The 15,492-nt window shown below is 39.3% G+C and overlaps 1 protein-coding gene across 2 annotated transcripts in view; it reads right to left on the minus strand.

Annotated features, from left to right (window-relative positions):
• The window catches only part of SEMA3E (semaphorin 3E), a 391,499-nt gene that overhangs the window by 79,998 nt on the left and 296,009 nt on the right, over nucleotides 1-15,492 (minus strand). For both annotated transcript variants that reach the window (XM_075345228.1, XM_075345227.1), the window contains exon 5: nucleotides 3,979-4,072. In XM_075345228.1, the coding sequence (XP_075201343.1) occupies nucleotides 3,979-4,072 (94 nt within the window). The remainder of the gene's footprint in view (nucleotides 1-3,978; nucleotides 4,073-15,492) is intronic.

Here is a 15,492-nt window from a genome sequence, read left to right on the forward strand (position 1 = left end):
GCAACGGCCACCCAATGACACATCCCAGTAGTACACTGCTCGGGACCGAGTACCCCATAGCCCTGGGCGGCACATATTCTTATATTCTTCATATCCCTATAGATATTATAATTTGTTTTTGAACATAGAGTAGATTAGTCTGCTCCATCTGATACAAGATATGTATCAATGTGATAAACTGTGGTGGCATCACTTTTATTGTGTCAGTGATTCTCAAGTTGCTCTAAAGGAATGGACATTGAACAGCTTTGGGTGGTAAGACATTCAATATCTGGGAAGGCATGACTGAAGATGACTGGTGTGTGTGTGTGTGTGTGTGTGTGTGTGTATATATATATATATATATATATATGTATGTATATACTGCTAGAAAAAATAAAGGGCACGCTTAAACAAGGATTTTGAATTTTGGTGCGCCGTCTATTTTTTTCAGCAGTATATATATATATATATACATATATATATATATACACATCAGTGTATGCATGCTGAAACTTCTTTTACTGCAGCATCCTGATTCATTATTTCATTATTTTTGATCCATTATGTTCCATTATTTTTCATCATATCGATGTTTGAATGGAGTACATCTTAAAGCACCACATAATTAAAATGAATGGCCACTAGATGGCAAGCCTACATTGCAAATGAATTTAACTTCGGTAAACTATTGTATGTATCTCAATGTACTGCACCTGAAAACTTTAGATTGCTTAATATCATCATAAATGAAAAAAACAAGTTACAAAATATTCCAAAAACCAAGCACTGGTTCTTAAATATATTGATCATTATGCTTTAAAAAGTAAAATATCTTGACTCTCACACATTACATCCACATATACTTTTTTTTATTGAATATACAATTTTAATAACCATTGGCCTAACTAGGAAGTGTGTCTTTCTTATACAATGAATGACCAATTATTGAGCCCAAACCAGGAAAAAGAAAATGTGTTTTATACTTCTCAATCTTTCTGAAACTGTTATTAACAGATTTCACTATACTAAAAATAAATAATATAGAGCGGGAAAAGGACATATGTAAACAAACTGTAGCTTTTGTGATTTAAGTTCAAACGTACTAACATTAAAAAAGTAAAGTGACACTATATGGCTGGTGTAACATTTGCGACTCTTCAGACAGGAGAGTTGGGAAGTGGCAGCCGTGCCAAGTGATGCGACTCAATTCTCGTGTGAGTCACTCGCAATTGTGACATCGGGCTATATTCTAATATCTTTAAATCTATTAGATCACTATTGTGTACCAAATAGAATTGATAGGATATTTCATGGTAGTGATCCAATAAAAGCTCCCAAAATACATTGGCAAGGAATTAATAATTTATTTCTGCCTAAATATGGTTGTAACCAGAATCCCTTATATGTTATAATTGGCTACTAATTATTGAGCGTAAAGCCATCTAGTATAAATAGATAGCCTCATTTACTGTATATAATTAATATGGTGAAGATATAGGGGCAAAATTTGTATCGATTTAATGCACAATGTCAAGTGAGAAAGAAAAAACTATACTATACTATAGTTAGTCCATAATTAGGTTGTCAGATATTTTATGTATATAATAGGGTTCATTTACAGTCATGGCCGAAAGTGTTGCCCCCCCTTGAAAAAGTTCCAGAAAATGAAGTATTTCTTCCACAAAATTTTGCATTTACACATGTGTTGTTATGCACATGCTAATTTCCTTTGTGTGTATTGTAACAACACAAAAAAACAGAAAAAAAGGCAAATTGGACATAATTTAACACAACCCCCCCAAAATAAGCCAGACAAAGTTGTTGACACCTTTCTTAAATTCTCTAATTGGGCTATAGATTCTCTAATTGGGCTGTGAGTCAGCAGTGGGCTACCATAGGAATCTGTGCTATGACCGATTCTTTTTAATCTCTATATTAATGACCTTGTGGATGTGATTGAGAATAAAGGGTCAGTCTTTGTTGACGACACCAAACTATGTGGGATATTAAAAACTGACCTTGATAGTACAATATTACAAAAGGATCTGGATAAGATGTCAGAATAGGCAAACACTTTTGCCCATCCCATTTTTTGGGTTTTGTGTCAAATTATGTACAATTTGACTTAATGTTTTTTTGTTTTTTTTCCAATACACACAAAGGAAATAGACCTGTGTATAACAAAACATGTACAGTGCAATTGCAAAAATGTTCTGGGAGAAATACTTCATTTTCTGGAACAATATCAAGGGTGCCCACAATTTTGGCCATGACTATAAAGTTGATGTTAGGTAATGAGTGTTTTAAACGGTTTACTCAGAGACCGTGATGTAGTTGAACAGATGAAATAATACAGTGCTCAAATTATCCTAGCATCTGTTACTATAAATGCAATAATAAATGTCCTGTTACAATAGACTGCACTGGTGTCCAGAGTAAAGAAGAAAACCTGTCCATAGTGAGTAAAGGAGAGGGTCGGGTGAGTACATGTATTATATTTAAAATATTGTTCTTGTGCTTTGCGTTCTGAAGATATGTCAGAGCAAAATAATGTACAGTTAATTTACAATCAATAGATGCAAATGGTTTTAGCTAAATTCATTTGAATTTCCCCAGCTTTGCTTATCTTTAATGTATAATACTATTGGAAATTTTAACTCCATTTCCTTCCGGTAATATATGAAAGATTGTAGATGCAGCTCACCCCATCCACTATATGTATGTTTTTCTATCTGGTTTCTTGACAACCCATTTCATTGTGCAAAGATAAGACTTATGAGGCATCAAGCAGCTTCGTTTGAAGTGACGAAAAAGGTTTTTTTAATCCAGGAAAGTAAATTAACAGAAAAAAACTTTATTGTGACTTCATTAAAATAGTGTTACAATTCATCTTGCCTTTGGAGATGTTCTGCTGCACTTTCCTGTGTTACTAAACTAGTAGTTTGTTTAAGAGCTCAGGATTCCATGTTGGTGCTGATTACTCAGGTGTTCCACCTTCCTGGTAAATGCTCTGGCTTCATTACTAAACATGTTTGCCCAGGACCTCGTCAGTTGTATTCTCTGGTTCTGCAGTTGTGCTGTGGGCTTGTGTCTCTAATTGTGTTATGATCTTTGCTCTCTGACCCCGGAACTGTTATTTAACTTTTTTCTGCCTGTCCCCTGTTCCTGTTGTGACCTCTTGCCTTTTTGACCTTGGACCGTTACCTGACCATGTTTCTGCTTCTCCTCTAAATCTATTATGTGCTCTCTTGGATTTCTGACCCTCGGATATTGACTTGACTATGCCTCTGTTTTCGTCTTATGCTCATACGCATCCTCCTGTTACCCAGATTAAATGACTACTCCTCCATCAATTCTTCCCTGAAGTAGTGGCTAGCATCACAAATAGTAGCATAGACATATAAAAATGTCTGATGCATTTCCAGTCTGACTGTTAATCTTAGATTAAGATTAGAATCAGCCATACTTGAAATGCTTCAGTTATTTTTCTATGACTATGCTACTATTTTAATAAATACACAATATATAACAGAAATCTAGTGACAGGTTCCCTTTAACACTAGAAGTCACAGAGAGGGGTCATTTAACATTTCTACCTTTGGAACCCAGAGACGGGTGGAATACCTGAAGGATTTTAGCTAACATCCTATAATCACAATTGTTCTGTAATTAAGGCCATTACTGTCGCACCACAGGAGGTTGTTGTTTTCCTCTGAGTTTAGCTATTTAGTTTCTAGTTAGTTCTATTCAGTTTACTAAGGGTCATTTGACCGTCTTTCGGGACTTCAGGGGGAAGCTCAAAATTTCTGGGACTTCTAGTGTTAAGATATTAAATCCGGGTTCTAATTGATTCCAATTAGCCACCAGTACATTGGATAAATACTTTGGATAAATGAGGCTCATTGTTCAAATCTGATTAAAGTATGACTGCTAAACAAGACAAAAATTTAAAATTGTTGTCTTTACTTCTACATTTATTCATATGATGATAAATACCTGCTAATGTTGAAATCACAGATGAGTCAGGGTCAAAAGGGCATCTTCCTCGTCCTCGCTCAGATTTTTGGAGTTCTTGCTGAAATACATGTTCCTGTAATCATCAGATAATAACAGTTCAGAAATAAAGATAAATCAACTATGATTAGGGATGAGAGGATATGTACAAGGTCAGCTTCGCTATGTTTGGAAGGACTATAGTTAAAAGTTCAGTTCAGGACCCGTACTTGATCCAAACTGACCCCATACTAGTCAATGAGGAACCGAACTTTGGTGTTGTAAAATGGCTGTAAAATGTTGTAGTGTGGGTTAGGGGGGGTACAAAAGGAAACAAAATCAGCGTAAAAGCAGGACAATTGCCCTACATACAAATGTGGATAGTGAATTAAAAAAAAAAATGAAGTGGCATTTCCACTATTTTTGATTACCAGCACAGACAAAGAAGAGCTGCAGGTTGCAACCCTCAGCTGCCTGCTGTACCTTGACTAGTTATCAAAAAGAGTCTGGATCCCATTCTATTTTTTTTTAAAATATTTATTTAAATTTTTTTTAAAAATGGCGTGGGGTCCCCACTATTTTTGATAAGCAGCCATGGTAATGTAGAAAGCTCGGGCCTGGTGTTATCAGGCTGGGAAGGCCCATGGTTATTTGGCACTTCCCAGCCTGCAAATAGAATCCTGCAGCTGCCTCAGAAGTGATGCATCCATTAAATGCACAGATTCTAGCACTTTACTTAGCTCTCCACAATTGCCTTGGTGCGGTGGAAATCGGGGTAATACTTTTTGGATTGATGTGAGCTGTGAAATGAAAACTGGCATCAAGTCCATGGGTTACTAATGGATAGGCATTTATCAGACAACTCCATTACTAACCTGGCAAGTGTAGAGTTAAAAAACAAACACTGGAAAAAAATATTTATTTGAATAAAGACTCCCCCACAATCTCTCATTCACCAATTTATTAATTAAACAAAAATCTTTGAAGTTGTGACATAAACCAATGGTGTAATGTCCCATGAGACCCATCAATTTATATGGAGCTTTGTCCTGAGAATGTTCTGAGAGTTAGGCTCCATAGGTCCATGTCAGCCAAAGGCAGACCTGGAATTTGTCGTGCTTGTGAGAAATTCAAGAATTGCCACTAACTGCAAGTGATGTATGGAGCCTCATTCTGAGAATGTTCTCAGAATGAAGCAGGAATCGATAGGTGTTGTGTGACATTACACTATTGGATTATGTCAGAACTTCAAAGATTTATTTTTAATTAATAAATTGGTGAACAAGGGAGTGTAAGTGAACCTTTATTCCCTAATTAGATTATGTCAGAACTTTGAGGATTTTTTTGAATTAATAAATTGGTAAACAAAGAAGTGTGGGATAATCTTTTTTCAAATAAACTATTTTTATCCTGTGTGTTTCTCTTTAACTCTACACTTGCCGGGTTACTAATTGAGGTGTCTGATAGATTCCTCTCCATTACTAACCCCTGGGCTTGATGCCAGCTGTCAATTCACAGCTGACATCAACCTAAAAAGTATTACCCCAATTTACTTGGTAGTGAGAGCCAGGCAAAGTGTTAAAATTGGTGCATATAATGGATATGTCACTTTTGGAGCGGATGTGGGCTGCTATTTTTAAGTTGGTGAAGAGCCAAATAACCATGGGTATTCCCACCCTGATAATTACAGACCCCAGTTGTCTGCCTTACCTTGGCTGGTTATCAAAAATAGAGGTACCCCATGTCATTGTTCAAAATTATTTAAATAATTTAAACAAACAGCGTGGGATCCCCTCTATTTTTTTATAACCCTCCAGAGTAAAGCAGACAGCTGAGGGCTGCAGCCCTCAGCTGTCTGCTTTACTTATGCTGGTTATCAAAAATAGGTGGGACTCCACATCATTTTTTTTAAATGTATTGTTCCCAGCAGAGTTCAGCCATTTCCCCCATGCAATAAAGCTTGTTGATTGACTGCCCTGCAGCCTTTCAACAAACTTTATTAGCATACTAACAGCAACACGAATCCAAACTCGGACACAGACTTTTTTTTAAGTCTGTGTGTTTGAGTTCTAGCTCTGGACATCCAGTGTCCGATATGGACCTTGAACTTTACCATTCATGTTTGATCATCTCTATCTATGACCAATATCCACAGATTATGTGCTGTAAAATGAAAATACAGAATGCTTAACTAAGTACTAAAGTAAGCTGTGTTACTTTTTGTTGTTGTGTTAAGGGGGTTTTCCACTTTAAAAATTTGGACACCAAGCACTTTAATACTCGAAAAGAACAAAAGAGCAGGTATTCGCACTTACTTGGTTTAGCGCATGCTGTCATCTTCTATTCTCATCTCTGTGTTTGGCTGCAGTGGTGACATCAACCGATCACATGACCACTGCATCTGGTCACTGGGCTCAGCTGCTTATGTCATTTATATAAGCAGAGCTGCTAACCTCATTAAAGGCCGTAGCAGTAATATGTGCAGTTGGCATCTCCGCAGCAGCCAAACCAAAGATACTAAAGTAGAGGACCTTAGATGTTATAATCATAAATCAATCACATGGGTAATGGAAAAGAGGAAAGTGCGGCCACAGCCAACTGGTCCCTGTACAGAACAAAATACCCTAGCTGCACAGCTAATTGCATCACCTTGGACCTTTCTCTTTAAAAGTCCGCTGAGGGGTTTCTCATGCTTCCTGCACAAGAGGGGTGTCAACCACACACTGTCTACAAGGGGAAAGGAAGATGTGCAGGAAAAAAACAGAAAACCAGTGAGCGATAAACTGACACTAGTTCAAATAAGGAGAAAGCATTACAAGTTCAGAAGAGAACTACACTGACTTACAGCATACACTGGTATTTACTTCAAAGGTAAACCCCTATGCTGAAGGCCTGGACCTATCAGAAACAAGTTTACATAGAAATATAGGCAGCAGGGAAGTGCGAGAGACATGGACATATATAACACAACCCAGAATATAACAGGGCAAATAATAATGCAAAAGAGAGAAACACCTGAAGAGGAGCAAACCAAGAAAATAAAACAAAAACCATAAGAACCATCAGCATTTGGACAGGGGGGAAAAGACAATAGTCTAGCAGACAGAAGAACTGACCACAAAACTATAGGTCATCAGATTGAATCCCCAAACTGAGCCATGACAAATATATTCCTTTTGCCATGTAGTTTGTTTAGTTCTCTGATTAATCATGGCATCTTTACAAAGACTGTGTTCATACATGATCCTATCTATAAAATTTATAGTATACTATGCTATTCCATACCTCATCTTTTTGCGGTATACTGTTGTATATACTGACTAGGAAGAGATTGCAATGACACTTTTTACCTCCCCATGGTACTGTAAGCAATAAAAATGTAGCAAAATTATTATATAAGATTTTACATTGATTTGCTTTAAATTACAGAACTATTCACACTAGCTGCTAAATGAATAATAATCATGATTTCTAAGACATGACATTATCCATAAAGCAACGTGTGACTGCTGGAAACAGTTTGAAAGCAGGTTAACTCAATATATTTCACGTGTTGCATCTGCTTGATTCCACATGTGGACAATTTGAGCTGAAGAGGGATTACAATTATATGATAATATCTATTAGATAAGGTTATAACCTTAGGGATTTCAGCTCTTTTGACATTGACATATCCTATGCGCAAAGCAATGTGGAAATTGAAATAAATTAAAAACAGCCACTCGAGCCTGATCTCCCTTGGAGCTGACGAAGGCTTACATTTTCATTATGTAACATAAAGCAGTGCAAAATGTGCTAGGTGTGGTCCCAATACACAGCTATGTAAAGGTCAAGTACATTTTCACTTTTTGAAAACCTGGTATTAGTTTAGATTTTTTATTTAAATAGCTATAAAAAATTGGTATAAAGATATTACTCATGTTTTTCCGACAGTGAATATAAATATAACTATTTCCTAATATTTTCTAACCATTTTCCAAAAATGCACTTGTATGTCCAAATGTCACAGCTCAAAAGCAATGATGAAGTTGCTTGAATCCTCAATATGGAGTGACAAAAGGGCAAGATGCTAATTCTGTTTCTAATGTACAGGGTACAGGAATACTCACCCAGAATGTCATTAATATAATTATATTTTATTGTTAAATAATTATATTTTGTTGTGATACTCTGTTTTGAGGTGGGTTTGTGGCACTTCACAAATATTGAAGCATTAGTTAAGTGTTACAACAATCTAATCATGAACTATGCAGAAGGGTTTCTTGTCTGAAAGAGCACAAAACTGATTGGATGGTCCCATATTTATAAAAACTTCAGCATTCACAAAGGTTGTTCAGGGTCAACAAAAGATTGCTTTGGTGGAACCAGTGGAGGTGCATGGACACTGTTGGCTCTTAGTTGGTGGTAGGGCTGGAGACAGGTACAAGTGCATCTTAATAAATTAGAATATCATCAAAAAGTTATTTACTTCAGTAATTCAATACAAAAAAGGAAATACATTTATTATATAGAGTCATTACACGCTGAGTGATCTATTTCAACGGGTCCACCGTATAAGCGCTATTCTAAGGGGCACTTTGCACGCTGCGACATCACAGGCCGATGCTGCGATGCCGAGCGCGATAGTACCCGCCCCCGTCGCAGCAGCGATATCCTTGTGATAGCTGCCGTAGCGAACATTATCGCTACGGCAGCTTCACATGGACTCACCTGTCCTGCGACAGTCGCTCTGGCCAGCGACCCACCTCCTTGTTAAGGGGGCGGGTCGTGCGGCGTCATAGCGACGTCACACGCCAGGCGGCCAATCGGAGGAGTGCGGCGGAGATGAGTGGGATGTAAACATCCCGCCCATCTTCTTCCTTCCGCATATTCTACGGAAGCTGCAGTGACGCCGGTAGGAGATGTTCCTCGCTCCTGCGGCTTCACACACAGCGATGTGTGCTGTCGCAGGAGCGAGGAACAACATCGGACTGTCGCGTCAGCGTAATTATGGATTACGCCGACGCTGCAGTGATGATACGATTACGACGCTTTTGCGCTCGTTAATCGTATCATCGAGCCTTTACACACTACGATGTCGCATGCAATGCCGGAAGTGCGTCACTTTTAATTTGACCCCACCGACATCGCAGCTGCGATGTCGTAGTGTGCAAAGTACCCCTAAGTGTGAAACACGCAGCCATCGTCCTCACTTCCCGCATCCTCTCCCTACCCTCGTATGTCTACATGAAATAAAGGACATTGAATTTTATTTTCGGTGAGTGCCTCTCTTCCTTCTAGGATTTGGTGAAATGGCCTAGGGAATATTTCTTGATGAAAACATAACACAATCTGTAATAAAAGCTGAAGATGAAAACAGGATGGCTTCTACAAATGGATAATGATCCTAAACACACGTGAAAATCCACAATAAACTACCTGAAAGGCACAAGCTGAAGGTTTTATAGTAGCCCCTCAAAGTCCCCTGATCTGAAAATTGTTGAAAATCTATGGCTAGACCTCAAAAAAGTAGTGCATGGAAGATGACCCAGGAATCTCACAGAACTAGAAGATTTTTCCAAGGATGAATGGATGACAATCCCTCAAACAAGAGTTGAAAGGGATCTGGTGACTGGATCTAGAGACCAATCAAGCATCATATGTCACAATGTGACTGTAGGAAAGCAAGGGACAGGGGCTCCCATGCTGTCCCTCAACTAGGGGTCCCCAGACTATCCCTAATCTTAGGGTTACCCCTAATGGTGGAGATGCCTGAATTCTGTGCCTGGGTAAGGTCCTGACCAGAACTGATCTGATTTCCCTTTCCCACCAGGGAAGGAAAGGACAGGAGAGATGGAAACACTGATTAAGACAGACAGTGAAAAAAACAAACTCTGACCTACTGCAAACACACAGGAACTAACAATGAGAGACTTAGGAGAAAAGCAAGAGCAGAAAGGCAACGGTAAAAAGACAACAAGGGTTAACTTCACAACTGCAAACAGCAACAAGTACTACAACCACCAGCTAGTCTGGATCACAACACCTCACCAGACCAGCTAAGATAAACTATAGCGGGCAGTAATGGAAGTGTGCCGCCTGCATATATAGGAGGGGAGAAGAAGTGATTGGCTCTCCTATAACATGTGATTAAAGATGACTCAGAAACAAATCAGCAGAGATTAACTCTTACTAGCTGTCACGCTGAGTGTGGGGAGAGACACCCAGCAAGTGGATTCCTGGGACTAAGGGAGGCTGAAACACAAAAAGGGGGGGTGGCCAGGGGCTCTTGCGCTGGCCCTGACACTGGGGTAACTGCCATAATCATTAGAAGGAAAAACAGGGAGGGAAACAAATCTATCACCGTTGTCTTTAAAAATCTTGAAGTTTATTGGGTCACATTAAAAAAATGTTAATGGATCAACAAAATCTCTCCATATGCCTTTCCACGCCTTACACATTTCAGAGAAACAACTCTTTAATCATAGGCAAATAACTAGGATTAAGGAGTTTTTTCTCTGAAACGTGTAAGGCATGGAAAGGCATATGGAGAGATTTTTTTGATCTATTAACATTTTTTTAATGTGACCTAATAAACTTCAAGATTTTTAAAGACAACGGTGCTGGATTTGTTTCCCTCCCTGTTTTTCCATCAAATGATTATGTCAGCTGTGGATGCCAACCACGGATACCGTGCACCGACCCAAATGGAATTCTATGTAGAGGAGTGGTGAGCTGGAACTTGCTTTTTGATACTTTTACTGGGGGAACTGTGCTTGCCCTCAAACAACAGGTACCTATATGGATTAAGAGGTGTGACCCGCCAACATACGCCTGTCTCCTGGTCAGACCCTAGGACTAAATCCCACCATCCACCAATCCACGGATCGGAAAACAAACATAAAAATAAACAGCAAAAGGGAAAAAAGGAAAAACAACAACTTATCTTGATAGGGAATCTTCAAAATACAGCAACAATAGTCTGAAGCCACATGCACTCCTGAGCAAGCAACTTCTCCAAGTGAAGAGTATAACCCGCACTGGAGGAGTGAGAGGCCCCACAATATAAAGGCCCTTAATTACTAGCTGGAGGAATGGCTCCTCCAACCTGGCAAGGAAACAGAAAAAAAAAACCTTTAAATCAAGCCCTTAAAGGGAAAGCGTCCATTAACGTCTGGACAATCGGCGGGCCCTTCTGCACCTGGTCCCAGCAGCAGCACCTGAAGGTCCAGACACATCCGTGACACTAGCTTGCCTATAAAGTACCAATCTGTTTGTCTACACCCAAGTCAGCCTGCGCTAATTACAGACCCTAGACAATTTATCAGGGGGAGTGTCAGAATCAGTATTCCTGCTTCTGTCTCCAAGACCTTTCCTGTGCTGCGCCAATTTTCTGGAATGCACTATTCCAAAGAATGCGACTAATATCCAGCTCCCAAGTTTTTAAGCGTGCATTACAAATACATCTCTTCAGACAAGCTTATCATCATAACTTACCAACCTTAAGCCTGCTTTACACGTTGCAATTTCGCATACGATATCATATGCGATTTGCAACACCCCCATCGTATGTGCAGCACATTCAATTTGTTGAACGTGCCGCACAAACGATTAACCCCCGTCACACGTACTTACCTTCCATACGACCTCGATGTGGGCGGCGAACGTCCACTTCCTGGAGTGGGAGGGACGTTTGGTGTCACATCAACATCACGCGGCAGCCGGCCAATAGAAGCGGAGGGGCGGAGATGAGCGGGACGTAAACATCCCGCCCACCTCCTTCCTTCCGCATTGTGGGCCGGGAGTCGCAGGAGGCAGGTGAAATCTGTTCATCGTTCCCGGGGTGTCACACACTGCGATGTGTGCTACCCCGGGTACGATGAACAATCTGACATTCAATTCGTCAGGAATGAACGACGTGCTTGCAATGAACGGTTTTTCGTTCAATCGCAATTGCGCGTCGCTGTCACATGGTACAACATACATTACGATGCCGAATGTACGTCACTTATGACGTGACCCCACCGACACATCGTAAGATATCTTGTAGCGTATAAAGTGGGCTTAACTCTCCCTTGTCCTGACTTCTAAATGTAATTCATAACCTTCTCCCTCCTATTTCTGTCCTCAAATCATCCATACAACCAATAGCATGTAAGTGCACCTAAAACTGTCTAATGATCAGATAATTCAACTTTATAAGAAATCAGTAATTTACCATAATGATGGCTGGACCAGATACTACAAGCATGCTTTGCCTTTTGTTCCCCCCTATTTCTCCATAGATTGTAAGCTTTCAAACAGGGCCCTCATTTTCACTGTAGCTCCTGAACTATGTGCTATTTTGTTGTTGTTTTTTTTGTCTGTACAAGCCCTCATTCGATTGTAAAGTGCTGCGGAATATGTCGGCGCTATAAAAGTAAACTTTATTATTATTATCATTATTATTATTAGTAGTAGTAGTAGGAGACTGAACAGATCCTGAGGCCACCATGACAGTTGGTGGTCACAGCAGTATTTGCAAACTATATAACAAATAGCTTGTCATCACATATTTGTTGCCTAGGAGACCGGCCACCTAAATTCTGTACAGACCAGCCATCTAAATGTACAGTACAGAAGTTATAGAATTTAAATTCTCTCAGCTCTTAATAATGGAGAGAATGTCAATTATTTAATTGCAAAGTTGCTTGGCTTTACACTTTGCAATTTTACCCATTTAATAAGATGAGACAACCCCTTTAAATTTTATTTTCCCTCAAAATGATTCACCATTTGTTGACCTGACCTATGACAATTATACTTTGCTGCATAGGGTTTTTACCACCTATGCTTCTACTTACATTACTGGCTCAACATGCTTATTTCCAGAACCAGAAAGAACTGAAAACTAATGTCAAATGTTCAACGATGAGCGAGCATAATATGAAATGAACAAGAACAGGGAGACATGCTCCTCAGCTGCCAGGAAAATACATGAGGGAGGAGAATATTCTTGTAAAGGTGACAGCAAATCACAATGGAAACTTTATTTTGCCACCGAAAAGGGTAGGTGCTGAAGTGAAGCCCACGCTTCTTGCACAGAGAAACCCGTAAGGAGCAACAGTGTGATAAAAAAGTAATTACACAAGTTTAGAATGTGATACTAGTGTTGTACTGTTCTCTCTCTCCAGTATTCACCTGAGTGTTGGCCATGACGAATGTTGTATAATATGAGTCTCTCTATCATAATGCTGTAATACGAGATTTAACACCATAATGTTGAAGTGGAATATGCTTAGATTACCTTGGTAAAGTATTGTCACATACACAAGTAATTCTAGATATAGAAAAGGAAAGGAAAGTTCCTTACTGATAACAATGAGCGAACCTTTGGTTGTTTGGTTCGCCGGCTGTAAACAAACTTAGCCCCTATGTGTCCGAACACTGACCGAGGAGGTTCAGAAACAGTGATTGGCAGTTTGAGTCTCCGCCCACATACAGGTAGCCATAAGCAGATCACTTCCGAGTGAGGGTGGACAGTCATTTTCAAATTTTTTAGGGGGTTGAACACTACACGTGATCACATTGTTGTCACCCCCAGTGTGAGCCGTTCAAGCACTGCAAGCGGCTCACACAGGGCTGAGCACAAAGCATACCTGATCACAGCATATGTTCGCACATAAAGTATTCCAACTCCGAATCAGAGCCCTGTGTTTTTAAGTTGGTGTTTGGTCCAAAAACCGAACCTAAGGTTCGCTCATCTCTACTTACCAAAACAGACTAGTGAATATTAGCATTCTAGCCCTTTTTTATGTTATGTTCTTTTATTGTGATTTATTTTACTGTAGTTTATTTTAGGTTCTCAAATAAAACAAATAATAAAAAGCAACATTATTCTTTTGCTTCAATCAAATTAGCTTCGGTCATAGCATTAATATTTCCATATTTAAACGATCCATTAAAAACAGTTTAGTATTTGTCAATTTAAACATGAAACACATTAGGTATATCAACTAGCACATCTGAAGGCTGATGCTGAGTAAGGGCTCCAATTAAAATAATATCAGGCATTCCTTTTTTTCCTGGCTGGACAAATACAAGTAAGTCCAAGAGCAGCAAAGAAAAAAATCCGCTTAATGATGTAATTATTGAGACACGCTCAAGTAACGCCCTGCTGCTCCAATTTCTAAGCCATGTGACAGCTAAAGTAATGTGATTTGAAATTTTAAACTACACAAATTTCAAGGAGGTCACTGCAATTTTGTGGTTTTTTGGTTAAATACAATTGTAATGTATTGGATGTGGTTACAATGTTTCCGCTTTTTGGCTTTCTTTAATTTTTTGGTTATTCTCAGCTTTTCTATATTCCTTCAGTTAAGTTTTATATTAAAAACTACATTTCTTTACTATAGAGAACATTTATAGCACTTGTACCTAGTGCACAAAGATAATTGTATTAGTAGAAATGCAAAGTTTATAATGTATTTGTCTGAAAAAAAAAAAGATTTATTGTAGAATGAAAAGTAGAAATGTCAAGATCTCTTAATTCAATAGGAACCCTCATTGTTTACGTCCTGATGACAGAATTCTGTCACGTGATGTTCACCGAGGTGCACGGCTCATTATATAGGTGACCTAAAAAATGATTACACACATTTTTATCAACTGCAAGTAAATATTGATGATTCTACTGAATGACTGCAAATAACACGCTGAAAATGTTGCTATCATAGGAAATATTTGGAAAAGCGGGTATGCTCTTGGACTGTATTCTGAATAATCCAATGTTATTATCTACATATAGCAAATTTTAAGTGACCTGGTAGGATTTGTTAACCAAATGATGGATTAAATAACATATCTTACACATGACTAATCCATCATGATCTTCACTATTAGAAAGTGGCAAAACAAGGTCTACTGTAGCATAAAAACAAATGTGAGAATAATTATAAATTAATGCATATTAAAAACATATTACTTCCTTGAATTATTTACTGTATTTTTTCGATTATAAGATGCACTTGTGCTCCCAAATATTTGGGAGGAAATTGAGGGGTGCGTCTTAAAATCCAAATGTAGCTTACTGGGAGGTGGAAATGAGCACTGTGCTGGCTGCATTGCTTGTGGCTGTGCTGGCTGCGGTGAGGGTTGTGCTGGCGGCTTTGAGTGTGGCTGGCTGTGTGGGGGGCTGGTTGTGCAGGTGGGTGGCTGTCTGTGCAGACAGGCAGCTGGCTGTGTGGGTGGCTGGCTGTGCGGGCGGCTGTGCAGTGGCTGTGTGGAGCAAAACAGTGTGGCCGGAATCCCAGATGCTCTGGCTTTAAGTAATGGCTCCCAGAGTTGGCGAGTGCGCAGATGTAGCTCTCAGTACAAGATCTCTTCTGCACATGCACCGCCTCCGGCCCTTTGATCTCCCAGCAGCAGACTTAAGGAAAATGGTGCCAGGAGGTGGCACATGCGCAGATGAAATCCCAGCTTGTCATTGAGCCTAGAGCTCAATCTGCGCCTGTGCTGACTCTTGGCGCAATTTCTTTGAAGCCCGCACCACCGACAGAT

This window comes from Anomaloglossus baeobatrachus, chromosome 4 (genome assembly GCF_048569485.1).
Source record: "Anomaloglossus baeobatrachus isolate aAnoBae1 chromosome 4, aAnoBae1.hap1, whole genome shotgun sequence".
NCBI classification, from domain to species: Eukaryota; Metazoa; Chordata; class Amphibia; order Anura; family Aromobatidae; genus Anomaloglossus; species Anomaloglossus baeobatrachus.